The sequence below is a fragment of the Giraffa tippelskirchi genome, chromosome 9 (genome assembly GCF_054371585.1).
Source record: "Giraffa tippelskirchi isolate mGirTip1 chromosome 9, T2T-mGirTip1v1.2.pri, whole genome shotgun sequence".
Taxonomy (NCBI): Eukaryota; Metazoa; Chordata; class Mammalia; order Artiodactyla; family Giraffidae; genus Giraffa; species Giraffa tippelskirchi.
In genome coordinates, this window is record NC_137283.1 from 131,963,935 (window position 1) to 131,989,847 (window position 25,913).

Genomic DNA, 25,913 nt, shown 5'->3' on the forward strand with positions numbered 1-25,913 from the left:
TCAATAACCTAAGATATGCAGATGACACCACCCTTATGGTAGAAAGCGAAGAAAAACTAAAGAGCTTCTTGATGAAAGTGAAAAAGGAGAGTTAAAAAGCCGTCTTAAAACTCAACATTCAGAAAACTAAGATCATGGCACCCGATCCTATCACGTCATGGCAAATAGATGGGGAAACAATGGAAACAGTGAAAGGTTTTATTTTCTTGGGCTCCAAAATCACTGCAGATGGTGACTGCAGCCATGAAATTAAAAGACGCTTCCTCCTTGGAAGAAAAGCTATGACCAGCCTAGACAGCAATATTAAAAAGCAGAGACATTACTTTGCTGCCAAAGTCCTTCTAGTCAAAGCTATAGTTTTTTCCAGTAGTCATGTATGGATGTGAGAGTTGGACCATAAAGAAAGCTGAGCTCTGAAGAATTGATGGTTTTGAACTGTGATGTTGGAGAAGACTCTTGAGAGTCCCTTGGACTGCAAGGATATCCAACCAGTCCATCCTAAAGGAAATCAGTCCTGAGTATTCAGTGGAAGGACTGATGCTGAAACTGAAACTCCAATACTTTGGCCATGTGATGTGGAGAACTGACTCACTGGAAAAGATCCTGATGCTGGGAAAGATTGAAGGCAGGAGGAGAAGGGGCCGACAGAGAATGAGATGGTTGGATGGCATCATGGTGTCAATGGACATGAGTTTGAACAAGCTCTGGGAGTTGGTGAAGGACAAAGAAGCCTGGCATGCTGCAGTCCATGGGGTTGCCAAGAGTCTGACATGACTGAGAGACTCAACTGAACTGATATTTACCATATTTAGTGTTGACTTAATATTCAACTGTAGTAGAGGTTGAGAAAAATCAGAACCAAGGACTATTCTGTTGAGTGATTCTAACTCAATCAATTAGGAACTACTCAATAAAGAAAAAGTATGGGATAGACTCAGGACTAAAAATGAAGGAGTCTAGAAACTTAAAGTTGTGGTTTCAAGCTGGGATACTATGCAATATTATATAAGGTACATGCAGACTTAGAGCTGATAATTGTTTTGAAATGAATTGAGTGTAGGATTCACTGAAGTGAATTAGTGTACAGATTTAGAAACTGTAGCAGGATCTAAAATATTTTGCCTCAAGATTTGTCACAATAATCAAAGTAAAGCTAACAGTTGATTAAACTGTTTTTATAGGTATTGATATCCTACTATCCTTACCATGTTGTGTTGGTAAAGACCACACTCATTTTGAATGATTCACTAGAAAGATTCATAACTTTGAAAAGCTGTTATACTCATGGTTTATTAAAGTATAAAAGGGGATTAGTGGTCCAGTGGTTAAGACTCCACACTTTCAATTCAGCAGGCACAGGTTCAATCCCTGGTTGGGAAACTAAGATCTCAGCTGTGCACAATGCAGACAAAAAAATATAAAAGATAAAGTAAGAAGGATCCAGTATCCTTTTGTATGCAACAAATTTTGTATGCAACAAAAGGTGCATAGGAGAGAATCAAGGAGAGACCAAGCACAAACTTCCAGTTATCCTCTCCCAGTAGAATCATATAGAGAGTGGTTAATTCTCCTAACAACACTGCTTTACAACACATATGAGTTATTATCAACCAGGAAAATTCGTTGAAGTCTTAGAGTTCAGGGTTTGTATTGGGGGTCAAATTAAGTAGATATGGAGTACTCATATGACTGACTTTGTCTCCTCAGTATAAACCACTCCCAGGTCAAACTGATACATAATAGCAAGGACCCCAGATAAACAAAACTAGGCATTTACCATAAATCATATCATTAGCATAAAATATCTCATATGACTCCTGGTTTCGGTTATACAGAAGCATTGTTATTAGGCAAGATATTCTAAGCGTTTAGTGGTTATGTCCCAGGAGCTGGTCAAAGAACAGTCTTTTCAATTTAGAATGTGCAGGGTTTGAATACTCTAAGGCCATTGAATAAATCCTTTACTGAATCTTATGATATTAAAAATATTCTTTGTTCTAGTGTCTCATGTTATGGATACTTTACTTACTATTGCCAGGTTAAACACCTCAAGTATAGTTGTGTTGATTTATCTCCTACTGAATAACTTTTAATGACTTTTCATCAATTCCTATGGGATAAGATCTGATCTCTTAAAGGTTTATTTGCATGAAGTTAGGAATCCTGGAACCCAAGCACCAAATTAAGATCCTAGCATAAGGGAAATATTCAATATAGTTTTTTAAAGAGTAAATACTGAATGAAACTTCTGAGCTTTGAATTATTTCTTATTCCTATTATCTTTGTTAACGAGGTCTCTCTTCTATCCCCTCCATCAGGATGAATTTTTAAACCATGCTCGAAGGCTTAGGTCAAATTCCACTCTTGTCATAAAGCCTCCTCAAGCCTTCATAGCAGAAACCAGCCCTTTATCCTCTGTGTTCTTATAATTTATTTCTGATATCTTCTTTTCATGTTCCACCTGCATTACGTTGATTGTAAATGTATCTTTTTACTCAACTCTAGATGTTGGCTTTTAAAGACAGAGATCTTGACTCACTCGTCTTTATCATACCTAGAATTTCTACCATAATGTGATGCTTTGGTTTATTAAATTGAATATTGCAATTATTTAATCATTAGTTTTCAAGGTCATATTGCCAGGCTAAAATGTAACTAACAAAAATGTAACTAATGTCTGAAAGTTTCTAACTGTAAGGCTCAGTATGAATCTCAGAAAACTGGTGTTACAAGCTTTCAAATTAGAGTAAATGAAAGTAAATTAGATCAAGCACATACCTCAGTGTACAGAACAGCTGTACTGTGTCCTTAACGGGATAAGCTAAATTATCATTATTGATATGTTTCATCTTTCCTGCCTGTGTCCTCTTCTGAAGATGCTCTCAGGTTCAGGATTTTGAGGTTCAGGATTTTGGGGATATATTTGCCTTCTTAGGTCTGAAATTAGTTTGATTAGTTTTGTTGGCCTATATCATCTCAAAATATCTGAAATTTACCTTAGAAATAGTGAGAATACTAGCAGGAATATCAGTGCAATAATTAAATTTGTGTGCATATTGGGAGGCTGAAGTTTGACATGTGAAACATGTCTAGAGACACTCTTTTGTTTAGGCTCCTGGCAATGTATAAATGGTTGAGGTGGAAAGTAACACATAGAAATCAAGCCCAAAACTTAGTTTCAAATATGTTATTCTCTTGGATATCAGGAGAATATCTTTATTTGTTTATTTTTATAAATTTCTCTATTTTTCATGCTGTTGTTCTTCTTTTACCTTTCCCCCTATATTCTCACATTTTTATTGCCCTATCTTCTGCCCAATCTTTATTCAAACATTTTTATGAAACATCTACTAGGTGCACAACACTTCACTGTGCATGAAAAATGTGACCACCAAGAGATTTATTTAAGCTTCATCAAGGCTATATATTGTCATCCTGCTTATTTAACTTATATGCAGAGTACATCATGAGAAATGCTGGGCTGGAAGAAGCACAAGCTGGAATCAAGATTGCCGGGAGAAATATCAATAACCTCAGATATGCAAATGACACCACCCTTGTGGCAGAAAGTGAAGAGGAACTAAAGAGCCTCTTGATGAAAGTGAAAGAGGAGAGTGAAAAAGTTGGCTTAAAGCTCAACATTCAGAAAACTAAGATCATGGCATCTGATCCCATCACTTCATGGCAAATAGATGGGGAAACAGTGGAAACAGTGTCAGACTTTATTTTTCTGGGCTCCAAAGTCACTGCAGATGGTGATTGCAGCCATGAAATTAAAAGACGCTTACTCCTTGGAAGTAAAGTTATGACCAACCTAGATAGCATATTAAAAGGCAGAGACATTACTTTACCAACAAAGGTCCATCTAGTCAAGGCTATGGTTTTTCCAGTAATCATGTATGGATGTGAGAGTTGGACTGTGAAGAAAGCTGAGTGCCGAAGAATTGATGCTTTTGAACTGTGGTGTTGGAGAAGACTCTTGAGAGTCCCTTGAACTGCAAGGAGATCCAACCAGTCCATCCTAAAAGAGATCAGTCTTGGGTGTTCATTGGAAGGACTGATGTTGAAGCTGAAACTCCAATACTTTGGCCACCTCATGCGAAGAGTTGACTCATTAGAAAAGACTCTAATGCTGGGAAAGATTGAGGGCAGGAGGAGAAGGGGACGACAGAGGATGAGATGGTTGGATGGCATCACCGACTCGATAGACATGAGTTTGGGTAAACTCCGGGAGTTGGTGATGGACAGGGAGGCCTGGTGTGCTGTGATTCATGGGGTCACAAAGAGTTGGACACAACTGAGCGACTGAACTGAACTGAATAAAGTTTTATTAAGCTAGTGTTCAATGTTGTACCAGAAACACTTCCATTTGGGGGTATAATAAAGGCAGGTAAGACAGGGTTCGACGTCTGAATAGATTATGGTATGGCTGGAGTGAATGATCTTAGATGTAGCAGTACTTTTCTGTGGTTATAACAGAAGAATGACAGAAGGCTATGGGTACACATTTGAGAAGGGAAGTTTTCTAAGGGAAAGGGAAATTTCAGAATTGAAGTAACAAGAGAATTCAAGGAAAAGGGAAAATGTGGGGCAAATTCATACATGGGGACTACTATGAATCTATCTCCTGAAAAGCAGGGAACTTTCATTTAGAAGACATTAGTCAAGATTAACCGTTCTTTAACTGAGAGATTATAGCCTTCCCAGTTTTTCATCATATAGTCAGCTTTGTCCGGCTCGATTCCCATCTATAAAGAAATAATTTTTCAGGATACTGGATCTAGGATTAATGAAGCCAATCTAGACGGCAGTCACCGAATGAGAATTGTTTTTTCCCCATATGTTACTCTATGATTAACTCTCTACCAGTGTGTTAAAGGAAACACTGTGAAAATTAACTAGGGAAAACTTTCTTTCTTTCCTACTGTATCTCATCAGGGAAATAGTGTGACTGTTTGCCCAGTTTCTTTACTGTCTCATTCTTACGCTTGCTTCAAGGATTTGTATTTTTCATATGTGGTGTGAAAAATATTTTACCATCTGTATAATATCAATGTTCTATTCTACATCCATGTATCAGCTTAATATCTTTTATTTTATCATGTATCATGTTCTAAGAGGAAGCAGTTCAACATCATAGAATGGTAAACACTGAACCAAATGTCTAAGTTATTACTGGATTTATCATGACAGTTACTCTACTCTGGACAAAGATGAAGATCAAATTGTTACTTGGTGCAGTAGATTAGAATCAAACATTATTTCCTATTAGTGTGGTTAGGACAACATATAGTTAATAAGAAGTTTTTGAGAAGATTTTAAAAAATATGATTATACATTAAATAAAGTTGAGAAGTAACATGAAGAATATACAAATTATATTTTTCTTAAACAGAAATAATGACAGTGTTCTATTTTGAAGGGCACCTGTGTTAATAACCTACTTCTTTGTTTATAGGAAAATGTTGAAGGAGGAGACTGTAGTCGCTGCAAATTTGGCTTCTTCAATTTGCACGAGGATAATCATAAAGGTTGTGATGAGTGCTTCTGTTCAGGAGTTTCAAACAGATGTCAAAGCTCCTACTGGACCTATGGCAATGTAAGCAATAGCCTTTGAATTCTGCATGCTGCTCCATTGGGCTTCTTGCTTCTTGTCCTTCTGTAAGAGATTAACTTTTTTTTCTTGTAGTGAGCTTCTACTTAAACTCCACTTCTACTTAAACTCATCGTGGAGAAGTGGTGGGATTTTCTTTCAAATACTGGCTGTGTCTCTTTGACCAAAGCCTTTAAGGTTTTGTACCAGTGTGTAAACTGGAACCTCTTATAATAAGTCAACACTAGCCTTTTCAGTGTCCATGATTAGTATGTGAAGCAATGATGGGAATTAATGCTGCTTTTGCCTCAAGGGCAGACAATTCAACAGAGAAGACATCTGACTGTGATAGGAAGGATTATGAATTGCATTCACCAGAAACTCCTTTAACAGCTATGTACATAATACCTATTACCCACCAGTCTTTAGTTGTGATTTGATGTTGCCATAGCTCTTTCTTTGTTAAAAGGAGAAACTAAATTTGAATAATATCTTCATTCTTAATTGATTTGAAAAAGTTCAAGTTATTACATGTTTAGTGGTGGTGATGGTGGTTTAGTCCAATTTTTGTTACTCCATGGACTGTAGCCTGCCAGGGTTCTCTGTCCATGGAAAGAATAGTGGAGTGGGTTGCCATTTCATTCTCCAGAGGATCTTCCCGACCAGGGATTAAACCTAGGTCTCCTGCATTGCAGGCAGATTCTTTACCACTGAGCCACCAGGGAAGCCCTGGAATATTCTTCCTCTACCATAAACATAAACATAAACATAAACATGTTTCTCTCCTACCTCCTTTGCCTGTCATACACTCATTGATTTTTCATCCCTTCACAGACAGCAGTTTGTCTCCTTATGAAAGAGGACCTTCAGGGAATTTCAAATAGTTTGTGTGGCAACACTTATGAGTACAGAATACCAGGAAACGGGCTGGAGAAAGGAGAAACCTGCAGAGGGAATGAGAAACTAGACATACTTTGTTGAGTTTACTAAGAAACTGAGCTCTTATCCTTGGAGAGTAACTGAAGGATTTTAGCAGGGGGGTGTTGTGATGAGAGTTGGATTTTCCAAAGATTACTATTTTAATAAAACTGAATTCCAAACACTACTGCCTTTCAGCTTTAATCAGATAACTTATCCTCAGTACAGCTATGAAAATTTTCTCTACTTGTGTTGCTTTTAAGTCTGAAATATTATGAGTAGTTTCTGATTGTACTCTTCATACCTAAATGAACCTGTGCATACTTTATCAAGTATTGCTTGTGGAACAGATTATGTAGAACCAACGGCAAATGAACAGCTAGTCTAACTTCACCCTCTAGACTGTTCCATTAATGTACAAAAGTTTTATGGTTAGCAGAGGAGCAGAAGTAGCATTCAGCTTTGTACTTCAGAAACTAGGTTCACTGATATTTGCATTTCAGGAGTTTTTCTGGAAAGAACTTTCTCTGAATCTCACTGGACTGTCCTTGGAGGTCTAATGAATGATGTTGGAAAGGGAAGAGTAGTAGTATGTATCTTGCTGCTTTTCTGTCCAATAAACTTTCACTGACTCTCTCTCTTTTGACAAGGGCAGTCCCAGCAGTTCCACAGCTTTAGGAGATACAGAATCAAATGACCTCTACGTGAAGAAATTTTAATAATATTTCATCCATATGTGATCACCATCATCATTCTGCTTCCCATTACCCACAACGCCAAGCAGCTCACACATGACTAGTGGGTCCCTGGTAGCCGCAAACCTTAGTATCCAGTGTTATGTCCTGACTAGGTAGGATGGTTTAAATTTAGAATTGTAGCCATGTGCCACACATAGCTGGAGAATAAACATATAAAACAAAGTCATCTTTCCCTAATTCCTCCTTAAATGTTCCTTCCTTTTCTGTGCCAGGAATCAACACTAGGAGTTCTTATAGCACTTCTGACCCCATGGGAAGGAATAGGAACAGCATTGTGAGTTGGTGTTTTCGACTATCCTGGAGCCTCAAGTTGAAATTTAAATATATGAAAAGGAAGGAACTAGTAAATGAAAATCTACCTTTCATATCTTATCTCTTTTCTTCCTCTGCTTTACAAATGCATAGATAATACCTTTTGAAATAATTGTTTCCATAAGAAACAGGAAAGCACTAGTGGAGTGAAAAATGCAAAATTCAAACTTCAACTATTTGATAATTTATACAAAATTATGTGTGATTTTAAATGACTTTTTAAGAAAGTAATATTTGAAATCATAATTTTTAAGAATCACACTGGATTAATAAAAACAGATTACACTATAATATCATCCAAACTCCTAGAAACATCAAGAAAAAAAAATAATGATGAGAACATATGAGACATTTAATGATATACACAACTTTAATATTTTCCTAAATGTTCATAGTTTTGTGTTTTTAATTTCCAAAATATGAACACTACAGAAATAGGAAAGAGAAGTGTCTGAGTTCTTTTCCTAAGTGACAATGATTGTGTGTTTTCTTTAAGATACAAGACATGAGTGGCTGGTATCTGACTGACATTTCTGGCCATATTCGAGTGACCCCCCAGCTGGATGACTTAGACCCACCTCAGCAGATCAGCATCAGCACCATGGAGGCCCGACGAGCCCTGCCCCAGAGCTACTACTGGAGTGCGCCAGCACCTTACCTGGGAAACAAGGTGAGTCCATACAGTGCTTGCTTCTTGCTACATTGCTTCAATTGATCAATAAGGAGAATGGGTTTTATATAGTCTTTCTTTAAAGGAAGATGAGATCAAATATATACTGATTGGATTGTTGGAACCAACTGAATCAGATTAAGTTGGACTTTTCCACCCTGCTCCGTGGGTGGTTGCATCCTCAGGTCACAGTTCTATATAGTTGCTATCCTGTGTCAACATTTTGAAAGAACAAATAATGCAATGACACCTTTAGATAATTTTTTTTTGCAAAACAGATTGTAGATATTGGAAGAAACTGTGTCATGTTTACTTGAAATAGCTGTTTTTCTAGAATTGTCTTTGGTGGAATACTTACTGAAGTCTTTCTCATCTGTTTCTATTTCATTTCAAAACTGGTATTCAAGAGAGCTGCTTTCTCTACCTTGTCAGAATGTTAATTAGAAATGAAATTTATTACATAACTAATTTAATACTTGCCATGAAGCTTATAACAAAAACCATATTTCCTGCAGCTCAGGAAGAGAACTACCATAAAAGAAGAGCCAGATTAAAGCACATGTTTATTTTCAAGCCCACTGACACACATATAAAAACACACACACAAATAAACAAATGTAGCACTTTCAGAGATGAAGGTGCTTCTTTCTTCCCCTCTGTTGTGAGTTAACTCTAACTAGATAGGTTCCTTGGCTTTTATCATTTTATTTTACTTTGCTTAACAATTCATTGGAAGCAAAATTTGATAGAGAAATTCTAACTAAGAATACTTGCTTGGTCTATGGAGCTTAATACCTTGTCAGCTCATAATTAAATGACCTGATTACACCAGAAATTGTGACAGTCCCAGAAAAATCCTTTAGCAAATTGATGCTATTTAAGACTAGTTTTCAACTATAAGAATATAGTTTACTTTGGAAAAAATCTTCATGATTAAATAAAACATTTTAATAATTAGTGGTGTGTGAGCATTAAGACAGAAAACCTTGCTAGTTCATATGAATAGAAACTAGTGGTTTTATCTGATTGAAAACATTATAACTTTTGGCCTGTTTCTTATTTTTACAGGCCTCTAAATACCATTAGGAAAAATGTGTAAATGAGTAAAACACATTTTTCAATGAATATGTATTTTTAAAGAGAGAATGTATGTTGCATAAAATTTTCTGGCTGTAATAAAAATCTAATTAAACTTTTACTTCAAAGCCCTTTCCAACAAAAGGTCATTCTATCCTGTTCTATTTAGGAATTTCCTGAATGCCCGACAAGAATAAAATAGCACATAGGACTCAAATGTCTATAGCTTAAAATTGCCAAAAAAAAACCCCAGAAACTGTCTTTTTTTCCAACTGCTCTGAGGAATATAGAGAAGAACCATGGATCAAAATTGGATGAGTTTCAGAAGTCTTACTTTTCTTACCACAGTGAAGTTTACTTATAGGTAGTTTTTTAAAATAGAATACTCTTTGCCATATTTTCCAGAATTTCTTCTTTGCTCATATGCTTTTTCTTTCTGTTGGCTGAAAATCAAACTGACAGAAGGAAGGCAAACAAATGAGACATGAAATAGCATCAGAGCAAAGCATTTGGACATCCTGTTCGTAGTGTTGGTTCCCAAAGATAACTTTCCTTATCCTGTCTGGACTGCTCCTTGTAACCACCCACAGTGAAGTACTTCATATCCCGCACAGATCATGTTCACATCAAAAAGCTGTGTTTGCCTGTGCTTCAGTTTGCATTCAGTGAACAAAGTACTGGTAACAGGGTGTGCAAATTGTTTGAATATGGAAGACATTTTTTAATGTAATGTGGAAGCCCTCGGTGGTTTACTGTCAGACATCTCGGTATGAATGAAACAATTTGCTTTAATAACTGAACCATATAAATTTTTGATACGACAGTAATACTGCAAGCTTTCACAAATTACCACAGTACATCTTAACTGTCATGTCACATCACGTAAATTACAGTCATGATGACATGCTTAGCTTGGTTGATATAATATCTTGCTAAGGAAATGGAAAATTGTAGGGCCTTGTTTGTAAATCTAGTAAAGTCACTTTTCTAAATAGTTGAGGCTAAATTCTTTCCCAGTAATTGCTGTTGGAATCAGAGCCATTGCCAGAATCTGACAGAAATAATATGTCAAGAAACTAGTATATCTGCTTAGATACTGAATTTGATTTACATCCATGACCAGGAAGCTCTGGATATATAATCCTTCCTTTGCCTTTTTGGTGTTAATTTCTAAGTTGAAAGAAGTATTTATAAGATGCTATTAGGTTTTCCTAAATATTTGTATAACCAATTTTCAAACATTTTCCAAGTTCCTTGGTGATAAATTCACTTATAACAGATGGGAGATGTGTTGTACATATTTTATTTTAATGAAGATGCCACATGCCAATCTTCCTGTGTTTTGGTAACCTAACCCCAAATAATAAAACTGCTCTCACTTGAGATACACTTTGCTAACATAGAAACCTTCCTGGTCATAATTAAACTCAAGAGCACTAGCCAATTTAGCAAAGGAATACTTTTCATATTAAGAAACATTTTTATTGACTACAGTCCCTCTTTGGAATAATGAGGAATACATAGGTGGATATAGTTGTGTATGTACATAGTAGATGAGGCCTGGAAAAGTTAGCGCATTTTTATACTACTCATTTAAAAAATTTCCATAATCTTGTTATCTATGGCAAGTTTGTGTGCTAAACCCGCAGTGAGGCCAAACAAACTGAAACATCGGAGTTTTGAGCTGAAAAGGGTTTATTGCAGGGCCAAGCAAAGAGAGTGAGGCAGCCCTTGATGCTCAAAGGACCCAAACTCCTCAAAGCATTTTTAGAGGCAAAGTGATGGGGGTTGGGGGGGGTATGTCACATGGTGTGTGATCAGCTTGTGCACAGTTCTCTGATTGGTTGATGGTGAGATAACAGGGCAGTGTTACAGGGTTTAACATTATCAGTCCTCAGGTTTCAGTAGGGGGCTATGTGCTCATGGTAATCAAGTAGCTAGCTTCTTCGATTTGATGGAGGTTTTAGTAACTGTAAAACAACTCAGGGAATGTGCATTAGTTTACTGTTATCTAGGTGCTTCAGGGAGGAACTAAATATTCTATGGCTGTCATATGTAAGATTTATTGTTTAAATTCTCACCAGTTCTGCTGGACCAACTGCTATTATTGTCACTACATGTTCAATTCCTTCAATCATTAATTTCTTTTTTGTTTTATTTCCTTTTTTTTGTTCTGGGCTCTATTATTAGTTCTTGAGCCAGGCTTTTATGACCCAGGAGGCCTGGGAGACTGCAGGTTTCCTAGAAATAAAAGACCAGCAGATGACATGGGGAAGGACTCTGTCCTGAGAAGGTCCCATGGAGTCCCGCTGGGTTACAATCTCAACTAAGAGTTAAACCCTCAACAGCAACCTCAAAAATGATTTTTTCCCATATATGTGTGAGCATTCAGCACAGTGGTCACAACTGAGTGTTAATTCCCTGCCCCTTCCATTGTAGACATTCAAAGAATATTAAGTCAGGCACCAACAGGGCTCTACTTGGTAGCATCTTATTTTCTCCAAATACTTGACAGAGGTTAATGCTTGGTTTTAGGGCATTCGTGTAAGCATGGAACCAGGCATGAATGTAAAGTGCTAGAGCACAGAGTCCTGCTGACTTGCTACAGGCCACAGCTATTGAGAAACATTTTGGATATTTCAGAGTTGAAATAATTTACTGCTTTAGTAAACTAAGTGCTATTGGAACACTGAAATAGCCATTTCTTTACGGTTACCCTAGTGGTCTGAAATAGATAGTGCAGCCTCCAAAACCAGTTCTCTTCCTGTTTGTCAAGAGCTCTGAGAATCTGACTTGGCCTATCAACTGTTCCCCCATTACCAGTAAGGTTTGCAAATCTGTCTCTGAGTGCTATTAAATTAACCTTGTGTGATTTGGTCTTTATAAAACAGTACTTATTTTCTACAACATATATACTGTCTTTTTCTGTGTCTAGCTTAGAGGAACTTTTAAATTGTTTCGTTGTAGTTGCCAAGAATACCTATAGTTTAGCATAAGCTGCATATTATGAGTCAGCTGACAAAATAGCATCTGGTTCTAAAAGTAATCTCTGGTATTTCTTTGCTGTGCTTGCTTGATTTACAGTTCTACCTCTAAGATCCCTAATTAAAGCTGTGGATTTGAAGGAGATTGATATTTGAGATTTATATGACATGGTAGTTCTTGTCACTTGAAACTTCACAAATATTTTGTGATCAATGCTACATTTTTAACAACAACAACAGAACGGTTTTGATTAGATTTCTCAGAAATGACTCTTGAGTTGAGATTTAAGTTAGAATTGAAAGATGATTTCCATCTTAGTTAAAAAATTAAAACCTCACTAATCAGCATGAGTTGCTCTCCTTTTAGCAACCTAATTTATATTTCTGAATTCTTTGCTCTATATTCCTCAGAATTATTCAAAGTAAAGGTCAGACTCTCTCCCTCATCCTTAATGTCCTCCAAATTAAGTCTCAGATTAAATGGATTAATTAAGGCTGTATTATATATGTGGAGAATGGCATGGCTGTAAAGGTAAATAAGATAAATCAACTGTGATTGAATTTTTATTCCATAAATCAGATCATATAAAAATGATTTGGTAATAAAATAATACCAGAAGAATATCTGTTGTCAAGAATAAACCAAATATATTGTTAGGGGCAAAGGTTTATGAAAAAACAAACAAAAATAATAAGAACTCATTTATTGCATGTAGTTCTGGTAATGTCTACTCTGCAAAGTTAGCCCAACTATGAGGACTCACAGTCAAATTTCTAGAATAATAAAAATTAATAAAACTGACTGAAGGGGAAAATGTTAAAAATCATATGAACATTAAAGCAAGTGAATCAGTAGCCAAAAAATTATTCCCATAAGGAAAACAATGGTTTTATTTATTTCTGTTTAATTTGTTAAATCAAATTTTGAACCTTAAAAACTTTTTTCAATCTTACACAGCTTTACAGAGAACAAAATAACAGGGACTGCTCCTCAAGTAATTTTATGTGGCTTAATATGCTTGATATCAGGGAGGCATGAAACAGGAAATTTCTGCCCAAACTCACTCATGAAAATCAATGGAAGTATCCTAATCAAAACATGAATAATCAGAATCCATAATCTATAAAAATGGTAAAATTAGCTTTTATCATAGGAGTTCAGTGTTGATTTAATATAAAAAAACAGTGTAATTGACAGTATTGATTATATAAAGGAGAGAAACTGTTTCAATAGATGCAGAAAAAATAGATAAAATTTAATGATGATTCATGATGTTTAAAAAATGTGTAAAGTAAGATTAGAAATGTGCTTCTTCATCTGATGAATAGCTACATAAAAATGAATAACATATCTACTTTATTATAAAATATGGAAAGAATTCTTTAAGATCACAAACAATTTTCACTCTGACCACTTTTATTTAACATGGTACTAGCAGATTGGGACAGTGCATTAAGATTTAAAAAAAGAAATTAAAAGATACAGAAGTTAAAATGGAAGAAATACAATTGCATTTATATATGATATGATTATTTGCTTGATATGATTATGAACTCCGAAGATAAATTATTAATAGGTGAATCAAGAAGGGAACTGTATACAAAGTTAATATGTAAAAGCCTTTTGACTAAAAAATTAGTCACAACCAAGAAGGTAGAGAGTTATTTTATTTGGTGGGAATGTTAACAACTCTGAGCCCTGGAGGCAGCATCTCAGTTGTTGTTGTTCAGTTGCTAAGTAATGTTCTACTCTTTGCAACACCATGAACTGCAGCACGCCGGGTTTCCCTGTTCACCATCTCTCTGAGTTAACTCAAACTCATGTCCACTGAGTCAGTGATACCATCCAATCATCTCATCCTCTGTTCCCCCTTTTTCCTCCTACCCTCAATATTTCCCAGCATCAGAGTCTTTTCCAATGAGTTGACTCGTTGTATCAGGTGGCAAAAGTATTGGAGCTTCAGCTTTAGCATCAGTCCTTCCAATGAATAATCAGGGTTGATTTCCTTTAGAATTGACTGGTTTGATTTCCTTGCAGTCCAAGGGACTCTTGAGTCTTCTCCAGAACCACAGTTCAAAAGCATCAATTCTTTGGCACTCAGCCTGATTTATGGTCCAACTCTCACATCCATGCATGACTACTGGGAAAACCATAGTTTTGACTCTACAGACTTTTGTTGGCAAAATGATGTCTCTGCTTTTCAACACACTGTCTAGGTTTGTCATAGCTTTTCTTCCAAGGGGCAAGCATCTTTTAATTTCATGGCTGTGGTCATCATCCGCAGTGATTTTGGAGCTCAAGAAAATAAAATCTGACACTGTTTCCACTTTTCCCCCAACTATTTGGCATGAAGTGATAGGACTAGATGCCATGATCTTCATTTTTTGAATGTTGAATTTTAAGCCAGCTTTTTCACTCTCCTCTTTCACCTTCATCAAGAGGCTCTTTAGTCTCTCTTCACTTTCTGTCATTAGAGTAGAATCATCTGATCATCTGAGGTTGTTGATAAGTCTCCCACAATCTTGATTCCAGCTTGTGATTCATCCAGCCTGGTATTTCTCATGATGTAATCTGCACATAAATTAAGTAAGCAGGGTGACAATATACAGCCTTGCCTTACTCCTTTTGCAATTTTGAACCAGTCCATTGTCCCATGTCCAATTCAAACTGTTGCTTCTTGACCTGCATACAGGTTTCTCAGGAGACAGGTCAGGTGGTCTGGTATTCTCATCTCTTGAAGAATTTTCCACAGTTTGTTGTGATCCACACAGTCAAAGGCTTTAGCATTGTCAATGAAGACAAAGTAGATATTTTTCTGGAATTCTCTTGCTTTTTCTATGATCCAATGGGTGTTTGCAATTTTATCTCTGGTTCCTCTGCCTTTTCTAAATACAGCTTGAACATCTGGAAGTTCTCAGTTCACGTACTGTTGAAACCTGGCTTGAAGGATTTTGAACATTACTTTGCTAGCATGTGAAATGAGCACAGTTGTGTGGTAGTTTGAACATTCTTTGCCATTGTCCTTCTTTGGGATGGGAATGAAAACGGATCTTTTCCAGTCCTTTGGCCACTGCTGAGTTTTCCAAATTTGCTGGCATATTGAGTGCTGTACTTTAACAGTATCATATTTTTTAGGATTTGAAATAGCTCAGCTGGAATTCCATGACCTCCACTAGCTTTGTTCATAGTAATGTTTCCTAAGGCCCACTTGACTTCATACTCCAGGATGTCTGGCTCTAGGTGAGTGACCACACCATTGTGGTTATCCAGGTCATTAAGACCTTTTTTTGTTTAGTTTTCCTGTGTATTCTTGCCACCTCTTCTTAAACTGCTGTAGGAGGCCAGAGAGAGGGAGTCAAGCTATATACAACTTTCCAACAAAGAGGGCAGGCAGTCTGCATGTCAAAGATTATTGTTAAGTAAGGAAACCAGATATCAAGCTAGGAATTTAGCATTCTTCTATGGGAATCTGCAAGCTTCTGAGCTCACTGAATTCTTTACTTTCATATGTACTGCAGCTATCTGGGACCACTTCCTGTTTCTTGAATGTTTACATCCTTAATTCCTCCTTCACCATGAGGAGTGGCAGAGGATAGTTGCTTCTTGCATTCCTCTGAGCTCCTTTGCAATCATTGCAGAGGTGGCAGCATTTGCTGGGTCACAGGTATTGTGTTCCCTTTTGGGAGCCCTCATTCACATTTGGAGGCCTAAAATCACTGATGTGCCCACTGTTATGGCAGGAAATATTTCATTTCACAAGTTAATTGTGTTTCTTTACATCAGCAAAAACCAATTAAAATAGCACTTTAAAAATAAGGCCTGGGCTTTCCTGGTAGTCCAGTGGTTAAGGATCCATCTCGCAATGTAGGGGACACTGGTTTCATGCCTAGTCCAGGAAGAGCCCACATTCCTCAGGGTAACTAAGCCCCTGAACCACGACTATCGAGTCCACGTGCAGCAACTACTAAAGCTGGTAACCCTAGAGCCCAGGGCTACACAGCAAGACAAGCCATAACAGTGAGAAGCCTGAGCACCACAACCAGAAAGAAGCCCCTGCTTTCTGCAAGTGAAGGAGGCCCGCTCACAGTAAGGAAGACCCAGCGCAGCCAAAGATAAAAAAAAAATAAAAATAAATAAATATTAAAAAATAAGTCCTTTACAATAGCAACAAGTAACAAAATACTAAGGATAGAATCTATATAGAAAAGCAAAGAGCTTTTCAAATAATAAAAGGAAATCCTAAAGAGAGAAAGAGATGGGGTTTTAATCAAAACTTACCTGATAAAAAGACTTAGGACTCATTTTAAAAAAAGAAATAATGATTGAGACAAAGTGCTATTGGTGTGAAAAAAGATTAGAAATGATCAATGGAGTTGAAAAAATAGCCCAGAAATATCCCATGCATATTTGGATACTTGATTATTAAGAAAATAGAAGTTGCAGATCAAAGACAATAGAATAGACCATATAATAAATGCTATCGGTACCATTGAGTATCTAAAAAGAAAAAAAATGACCATACCTGCATCCCATCTCATATTATACATAAAAATAAACTCTAGTTGAAACAAAGGCTACAGGTTTCAAAAAGCATACTATAAAGCATGGAATTTTTACTTCTGGCCATGATTGAACAAATCTTTCTTAGACAACAAGATAATTTCAGAAAAAAATGTGAAACAAGTTTTTAGACAATTTACAGCAGATGTTGTAGAACTTTGATCCCTAAGAGAAAAAAAAGAACCAGATGAATTGAGGCTTAACACCTGTCATGGTTGTTGCCTGGGTGTTTCCAAGGTAAAGTGCATTGAGGGAAAACTCCAAATACCATTGTTTGAAAGACTGAGAGATGGAGATGGGAGTTCAGGGAAGCCCAGGAAACTAGAATTTGTGGGACAGAATATTAAGGAAGAGGGAGCTGGAGAGAAAAGTAACGAGAGAGTGAGAAAGAGAATCAATCCAGGTATCTGTAAAGATGTAAAGGGAGCTTCCTCCCTGGCTGTGTTGAACCGGAAAACTTGCCTGTCTAAGGATGGTGGAAGAGTTACCAAAAAGTAGCACGAGTAACAATTCCTAGCTCATTTCCCACCACCTAATAATAGCACCATAATAGAGAGGACTTCAGGTAAAGTTTATTTAGTATTGTTAGCAAAGGGGCTAAATTAGCCCCAGATTACAGGCTGTTCTATGTTCACCTTTACAAATCTTAAAAGCAAATCTTAAAAAAATTATTCCAAAACTGCATGCCAGAACGAAATCCAATAATAGTTATAACAAAATTGAGCACCCAACAATGTGACATCCACCATGTCTGGCATCAAACACAAAATGAAAAGACATGTAAACCAGCAGGGGCATATGAACCATAACCAGGAGGAAAAGTAGTCAGTGGAAACAGACCAAAAATGACAAGGAAATAATGCAAAGTATGTCAGAATCAAATTATTATAAAAAACAAAACAGTGGTAGAGATAAAGAGAAAATCTTAAAAGCATCTAGAGGATAAAAGACACAACATGTAAAGAGGAATAAAGATAGAAGAGTCTTGTTAAACATCACAAGGACCAGAATACCGTACAGAGATATGTTAAAGTATTGGGGAGAAAAGAAACAACGACGGCAACAAACAAAAATACTTAATCTAGAATTTTTATAAGGCCAAAATATCTTTGAAAAAGGAAGGCAAGACAGAGACATTCCAGAAATAAAGGCTGAAATACTTTTTCACCAACACATCTGTACGAGAAAAAACTGTAGAAACTTCTTCTGATAAAAGGAATATAATAGCAGATGGAAATTTGTCCCTGTAAAAAGAAATTAAGAATAACAAGACAAGTAAATAATAAAGCTTTTTCCATGGATTACCACCTACCACAGGACCTCACGCTGGTCACCCTTGAGCTTTAAGGAGCATAATGGTTATTGAATAAACAATAAAACACAGTGAAAATAGAAATTTGGGTACTCTCTATAATTTTTTATTTGAAATCATAAAATGGAAGACCACGCAACCCCCATTCCTTATCACACAAGTAAAGAAAGCAAAACTACCATCATTTTAATAGAGTTTCAATCAAATCTTAGATTTTTGTGATATTCTTTTCAATAACACTTTTATACTCTTGTTTCTTGTGCAGCTCAGTGGAGAATTATAGGGAACCAGTGGAGTGCTGGTTCTGATGTACTAGCCCAAGTCCAAGTCCTTGTAAGACGAATCCCCAATGTGCTGGCCTCTGCCACTTGCAATAGATCAGACCCATCAACTGTTGTTATAGTTTAGTGGAACAGTGTTATACCCTTTCTGAGCCTATCATGGCCAGAGAATGTTTTATGTACTGAGTTTTCGTATTTAACCCAGTGTATATATAGTGTTTAATTGTTGATGGTAGTGGGAGAAGCACAAGATGGTGGGACTGGATGGGACACAGATATGTATAAAGGAAGAGGTCTTTCTACAAGCCAAGAAGAGAGGCCTGGGGCAGCTCCTTCTCTCATAGTCCTCAGAGAAGACCAGTCCTACTGATATCTTGATTATGGACTAGAAAAGGAATATATTGGGCACCTCAGGTGGTGCTAGTGGTAAAGAACCTGCCTGCCAATGCAGGAAACATAAGAGACTTGGGTTCAATCCCAGAGTTGGGACGATCACCTGGAGGAGGGCGTGGCAACCCACTCCAGTATTCTTGCCTGGAGAATCCCATGGACAGAGGAGCCTGGTGGGTTACAGTCCATAAAGTCACAAAGAGTTGGACATGACTGAAGCAACTTAGCATGCATGCAAAGGAATACTTTATTTCTTCCTTTAATTTTCTATGCATATCTGTGTCCCATCCTTCCCCATCATTCTACTCTTGACTCAAAGCTATTATTTATGCAAGGGAAACTCTGGTCAGTTATTTCAGTGTTTTGATCCCTATGCTTTTCACAGATCTGATTCAAATGCTGCATCTCTTCCTTATTATTTCTGTAGTCTTGGACACATCCCATTATTTAGTTGACACTTACTTTCAATATCTGCAAATTGAGAGTTCCAGCACCTCCTTAGAGTTATGCAAAACCCTCAAAAATGCCTTTAGCACACAAGCTGTTCAATAAATGCTAGTTGCTTTGAGAACTTCTGTAGTTGTATGGTGCAGCAGTTTATATCAGAGGTAGATCTTTATATCAATAAAGCACTCTTGTTAGAGAACACTTTGTCCCTTGCTTATTTTTTCTATCTGATTGAGCATCTGGTGGTGGTAAAGACAAGATAGTATTAAAAATAAAAACAGACAATCACAGAGAGTTAACTTTAGAAAGTAAGTCAATTATGTGACTTAAACAGCAGCTTGTGAAAATGTGAAAAAATTAAGTCAGTTATCTAGCTTTTGGAGAAACCTGCAGAGTGTTTTGTACTTTATCTTGAAGATACCAAAATAAAGACTTTAGAAAGTAAGTCAATTATGTGACTTAAACAGCAGCTTGTGAAAATGTGAAAAAATTAAGTCAGTTATCTAGCTTTTGGAGAAACCTGCAGAGTGTTTTGTACTTTATCTTGAAGATACCAAAATAAAGCAAACGAGCATTGTGTCACATCTTTCTAAGCAAATGATGTGATAAGTAACTATTTCTGCCTTACAGAAGTATTTAAAGGGATTTAAGATTTCTTCCCATCAATAACTGATTAGGGAAGTAAATTTTATTGGCATTATAAGCAGCATCAATACCTTGAGGTTATAATGGGGAGGTCAAGTTAAAACAAGGGCATTGAAGTAGACCCAAACTCAATATGACTGTTGTTTAGGTGCTAAGTTGTGTACTACTCTTTTGTGACCCCATGGACTGCAGCCCCCCAGGCTCCTCTGTCCATGGGATTTCCCATTGGAATGGGTTGCCATTTCCTTCTCCAGGGAATCTTCCTGACCCAGGGATCAAACCCATGTCCCCTGCATTGGCAGGAAGATTCTTTACCACTCAGCCACCAGGGAAGCCCCAATATAATTTATATCCTTATAAAAAGGGAAAACTTGGAGACAGATACTCATACAAGGAGAATGCCATGTGAACATGAAGACAGCCATCTGCAAGCCAAAGAGAGAGATCTGAAACAGATCCTTTTCTTACAGTCTTCAGGAGGAGCCAACTCTGCTCCTTTGGTTTTGGGCTTGTATCCTTTAGAGCTGTGACACAATGAATTTCTGTTTTTTGAGATATGTAAGTTATGGTTTTGTTGTGGCAGCCTTAGTAAACAAATCAAGTAAAATATCAGTTATTTAAAATATTCAAAGATTTTCATTTTGGTTTAATTTGTTGCAAACAAAAGCCTAATCTAATAGCTAAAGAAATTATAGAAATTGATAACAAAGACCAACAGTTCAACAAAATGGGCAACACATATGAATGAACAGTTCGTAGAAAAGGAATACAAATGGCTCTTAGGTATAAGAAACAATGTACAACCTGACTCATAATACAACTAGCCTGAGAAATTGTCATTTATCTTAGAAGAGACAACAAAGTGTTAAAATGGATAGCATGCTATTTAAAAATTTTTTTTTATTTTTGGCTGTGCTGGGTCCTCATTGCTGCACAGGCTTTCTCTAGTTGTGGCAAGCAGTGGCTACTCTCTAGTTGCAGTGTGCAGGCTTCTCATTGCCTTGGCTTCTTTTGTTGCAGCGAATAGAGTCTAGGGCATGGGGGTTCAGTAGTTGAAATTCCCAGGCTCTAGAGCACAGGCTTAACAATTGAGGTGTGTGGGCTTAGCTGCTTCGTGGCATCTTTCCCAACCAGGGAATGAACCCGTGTGTCTCCTGCACTGGCAGGCAGATGCTTTACTGTTGAGTCACCAGGAAAGCCTGGATAGCATGCTATTACTGAGATTTAAAAGAACAAAGATTCTTATAATATTGGTAGTGAGGATATGTATTAGTGCAATCTAAGAAAACTAACTTAGAAATTTTTACCAAAGTTACAAATGCACATGTGTTCATATATTTCTCTTCTGGAAATTTTTCCTATAGGGAGATATAAAGTGTGAAATACAAACTTATTCATTCACAAATGTTTGTGATAAATACCAAAATGTTACTGATAGAATGATTAAATGCATTTTGGTACATACACACAAACACTATAATAATGTGGAATGATCTGAGGTATATGGTTAAGTAGTTAAACCTAGAAATAGAACAGTGTATATGAGCACCATTTGTGTAAAAAAAAAAAAAAAAAAAATAGTGGAAAAAAAGAATTGGCATGTAATTATAAGGTAGCCTTAAAATAGCTGTTTAAAGTCATAGCCAGCATTTGATTGGAGGTGAAATTGCCTCAGAGACTGTCTGCTGCCCCACTCAAGAACATAATATTGTTAAAGTCATAAAATAAGGTATTTTAAGTATATGGCAAAAACCAACCCAACATTGTGAAGCAGTTATCCTCCACTTAAAATAAGTTTTATAAAGATATTTTATGTAGAACAATATTTTTGTTTTGCTCTGTTATAAGCTATTAATTTTCTAGTCTAGACTTCATTGTGAAGATTATTGTTTTGATGAGGATCACTTAAGATGTGCCTCAATTCTCTAAACTGAAAGTTGGTTGTCATGCTTAATTAATCACAGGGGTTCCAATAACACTCTTATCTTTCCAGATAATTTCAGCAAATTCTGTTAATATCAGCAGGGCCTGTTTGGGAAGCATAAAGCTTACATTTCTAGGACCGCGGTCTTCCCATGACTTCCAACAGTAGTAGTTGAGTAGACACCCTCCCACCTTACTTTTTTCTGAAGTTCTCCTTGTATTACTTGGGTCTGAGATTCCAAGTAGTTAAAATTCAACATTTGCCACATGGGAAAAGGAGCTATGTGATAAGACCCCGATCTGAAATGTGATGAATTATTAAACAGGTAGTTTGTTGGGTGATTGAAAATTACCTGTGAAAAAGTGCTTATCTCCTTGAAGCACGTCGAACACTGACGGAATGGAGCCAATTAGACTGACTGTCTCTTCAATGAGTTGTGACCTCTCGATGGTAATAGCTTATTATGATGATAAATGAACCCATCTCTTCAACTGAAGCCTGAGTACACACTTCAGCAGTTTCCCTGAATCATGAGACCATTACCTCTCAACTTCAGATCGACAGCAGTGACAGCCCCAGGAGCAGACGGCATGCATGGCTAGACACAGATGATTGTTTTACGCCTATGAATATATTTACAGCTATTTCCAAAGAAATGGAACCTCCTTGTGAATTGTGTGTTCACACCTGAAATATTTACCATATGACGTCTCCTTTAACAGGAAGAAGGCTGCATCATTTTGAGATAACTAGGTGTTTTTTTGTTTTTAGTTTTTGTTTGTTGTTTTCAGTGTTTAAATTGCCCAGTCTTGGTCTCCTGATGGAGTAAAATTTCAGAATAAAAAATATACTTTTTACAATAAATATGTTTGTAGTATACAGACAGGTTTCTTTTAATTAATTAATTTAATCTTATTAAATCTCACAATTTGTATTTGATGTGAATTAGGGAAACTACTCAGAGACTTCTTTTATTTGTAGAGAACTTTTGTAAAGATCTTTGTTTTTAAGAATCACACAAGCATAAATACTTTAGTTTTTCTATTCCCATATTAAGGAAATATCAGAAGTTCTTTTTTTAAGTAGTTACTGAAACTTCATAATCAGTTTCTTTATTCTGCTATAGTAATATCTCTGGATTGAGGAGAATTAGAGGCCAACAAGTTATTTGTTATGTTTATATCAAAATACAATCTTCTAATTCCTGTTAATTATTAGACAGATGTAAGTTGCCACTTCTCAAATATAGGCCTGAAAAAACCCTATTAACCAAGCAAAACTAAGTTTATGAAGTTACTGCAATAAGGGGAAACATCAACCACCTTGACAAAGTCTAGTAGTGTCTCAGAAGAAGAGGAAAGATCAGAGGAGGATTGTCGTTGTTCAGTCGCTAAGTCATGGCCAACTCTTTGTGACCCCATAAACTGCAGCAGGCCAGGCTCCTCTGTCCTCTACTATCTCCCAGAGTTTGCTCAAACTCATGTCCATTGAGTCAGTAATGCTATCCAACCATGTCATGCTCTGTCACCCCCTTCTCCTCCTGGTCTCAATCTTTCCCAGCATCAGGGTCTTATCCAATAAGTTGGCTCTTTGCATCAGGTGGCCAAAGTACTGGAGCTTCAGCTTCAGCATCAGTCTTTCCAATGAATATTCAAGGTTGGTTTCCTTTGGGACTGACTGGTTAGATCTATTCACAATTCAAGGGAGGATACTCATGGGTTTTAGGGGAAAGGTTGGATGATTTCAAAGCAAATCTTGCATTGCAGGTAATTGGGCAGAATTTGTACCATAGCTTTTGTTTGTTTTTTTCTTTTTCTTTTTCAAATTTATTTATTTATCTATCTTTTTACTTTACAATATTGTATTGGTTTTGCCATACATTGACGTGAATCTGCAATGGGTGTACATGTGTACCATAGCTTTTGATTTGTCACAAGAGTCTTGAAGTGGTGAAGAGCTTGTTGATAGTATATAAATAAGCTAGTTGAGACAGGTAAGGTTTTTTCAGAGCTTGTTTGCAGAATTTTTTAAAATAAGAATAGGAAATTATACTCGTTCCCAACCTTACCATAGGAATAGGGAATTATGCTGACTTAAGTTCTTACAGACAATAGCTGTGGGATCAGAGTAAAGTTACTTAGTTTTCTTATGCCACTGTTTCCTCATGTTTAAAGTGGAGATAATACTAGTGCCCATTTCAACAGAATCATTTTGAGGATTTAATACATACACAGCACTTAAGATACTGCTTATAAAAAATAAGCACTCAGTGTTAGCTATTATTTTTTAAATTTCTTTTTAATTGAAGGATGATTGCCTTACAATTTTGTGTTGGTTTCTGCCATACATCAACATGAATCAGCCATAACTATTATTTTTAATTCCATCTGGGCCTATTTTGAGGTCAGACATAATTCCATTGAAGAAAGGCTACCCATGAAGAAAGGGAAGGAAGGAAGGAAAGAAAGAAAGAAGAAAGGAAGGAACAGAGCAGAAAAGAAGAATCTGTTCATATATATTTCATTTTTAGGGTATTTTATAGGTTAGAAAATAACTATCTATTGGGACCTACTTCTTTTAGCCCAGCTCTATCAAGAAGTGGTTTGGTCTTTGAGTAAAACACTTTTTTGTTTTCCAGTTTTCTTCTGGGGCTGAGTTTGACATGATTATCAGCCTCAGTGTTCCTGAAATAAGTCCTTTATAATGAAATGGAACTGGAACTGAAAGAAGCTTTGGCAGGCCATTGAAGGTCTCCAAGACTGTTTACTGCATTAAGCTTATTTTTACTTACCATCACAGGAGAGAAAATGAGTAGAGGCATTGTTTTATAGCAAACAGTTTTAAATTAAGATGAGATTTTTAAAATAAGAGTCAAAATGCTTTATTTTGCTTTTTCTTTCAAAACAAGTATAGAGATAAAATTTGATTATGTTAATGTCTAATCTTAATTCTGCTCTTGAGAAACTTGAAACTTTACACAGGAAACAACACAGCCATTTAATGGATCTCACTGTGTAGCAAATTTTTGGAGGATGAAGGATAGAATAAGTGTTTGGAAAAATGAGTAACTTTCTGTTGTGCCAAACACATGAACTTTGTGCTTTGTGAAAGATATTTAGGCTAAGGAAAATATAAACTATGCTGGGAATGAACCCCATGACCACTTGATCATGTAAGATTTAGCAGGGATTGGGTTTGTTTGCGTGTCCCTGACTTATGTGGTGCAATAATTTTACTTAAAAGAGACAAGCCAGGTTAAGCAGTTCAGCAAAACCATTTAGATCAGCCCTTTCTTTAAAAATCTAGTTAGAGTTACAGCAGTCTCTCAAGTGTGGCACTCAGACCCACAGTAGAGTCATCTGGAGTCTTTATTGAAAATGGATATTTTTGGCCTCTATCTTGGATTCACTCAGTCAAGAGATCTGGGGGAAATATGTAGAAATCTACGTTTTTAAGCAATATCCCCCAAGTGATTGTTTACTCGTAAAATTTTGAGTAACTCTTGTGTGATTATTTTTTTAAAATTACCAATGATCAGATAAATAGATATCCTTAGATGGTTCCTGAGACTAAAACTTCCCAAAGCTTAAAAAAATTAAAAAGTCCCACAGCATGTTTTAATATGAATTTCAAAGTTAACTTTTTTACCTGATGGTAATAGTTTTGCCTTTGCCAGGGAACCCTCAAATAATATGTTGTTAGCTACCACTAAGTGTGTAAATCCAAATCTATATATCTATCTCATTACAGACAGATACACACACACACGCACACACACACACACACACACACATACACAATACACACAAAAACACATATTCACATGGGAAGAAAACGAATCTTAGAAAGAAGCTGTTTTTTTAATGGAAAGTCTAAAATGTACTGCCATTGCTATCTGGAATGAGGAAATTGAGCAAGACAAGAATAAGACTTGGGGATTAGAGACAGTTTCAGATTCTAGTAGAGTTTCCAACTCTTCCTGAATGTGTATGAACAGTTTTGCTACTTGAGCTCACCGACTCAATGGACATGAGTTTGGGT

The 25,913-nt window shown here is 36.5% G+C and overlaps 1 protein-coding gene and 1 long non-coding RNA gene across 2 annotated transcripts in view; both read left to right on the top strand.

Annotated features, from left to right (window-relative positions):
• LAMA2 (laminin subunit alpha 2) overlaps positions 1 to 25,913 on the top strand; it is a 653,829-nt gene that overhangs the window by 284,585 nt on the left and 343,331 nt on the right. The window contains exons 11-12 of the mRNA XM_081529101.1: positions 5,459 to 5,599; positions 8,078 to 8,251. Coding sequence (XP_081385227.1) covers positions 5,459 to 5,599; positions 8,078 to 8,251 — 315 coding nt within the window. The remainder of the gene's footprint in view (positions 1 to 5,458; positions 5,600 to 8,077; positions 8,252 to 25,913) is intronic.
• On the top strand, positions 15,447 to 20,711 carry LOC145521107 (uncharacterized). The gene is made up of 2 exons (XR_014065113.1): positions 15,447 to 19,611; positions 19,742 to 20,711. It is a non-coding gene; the product is annotated as an uncharacterized LOC145521107 (long non-coding RNA).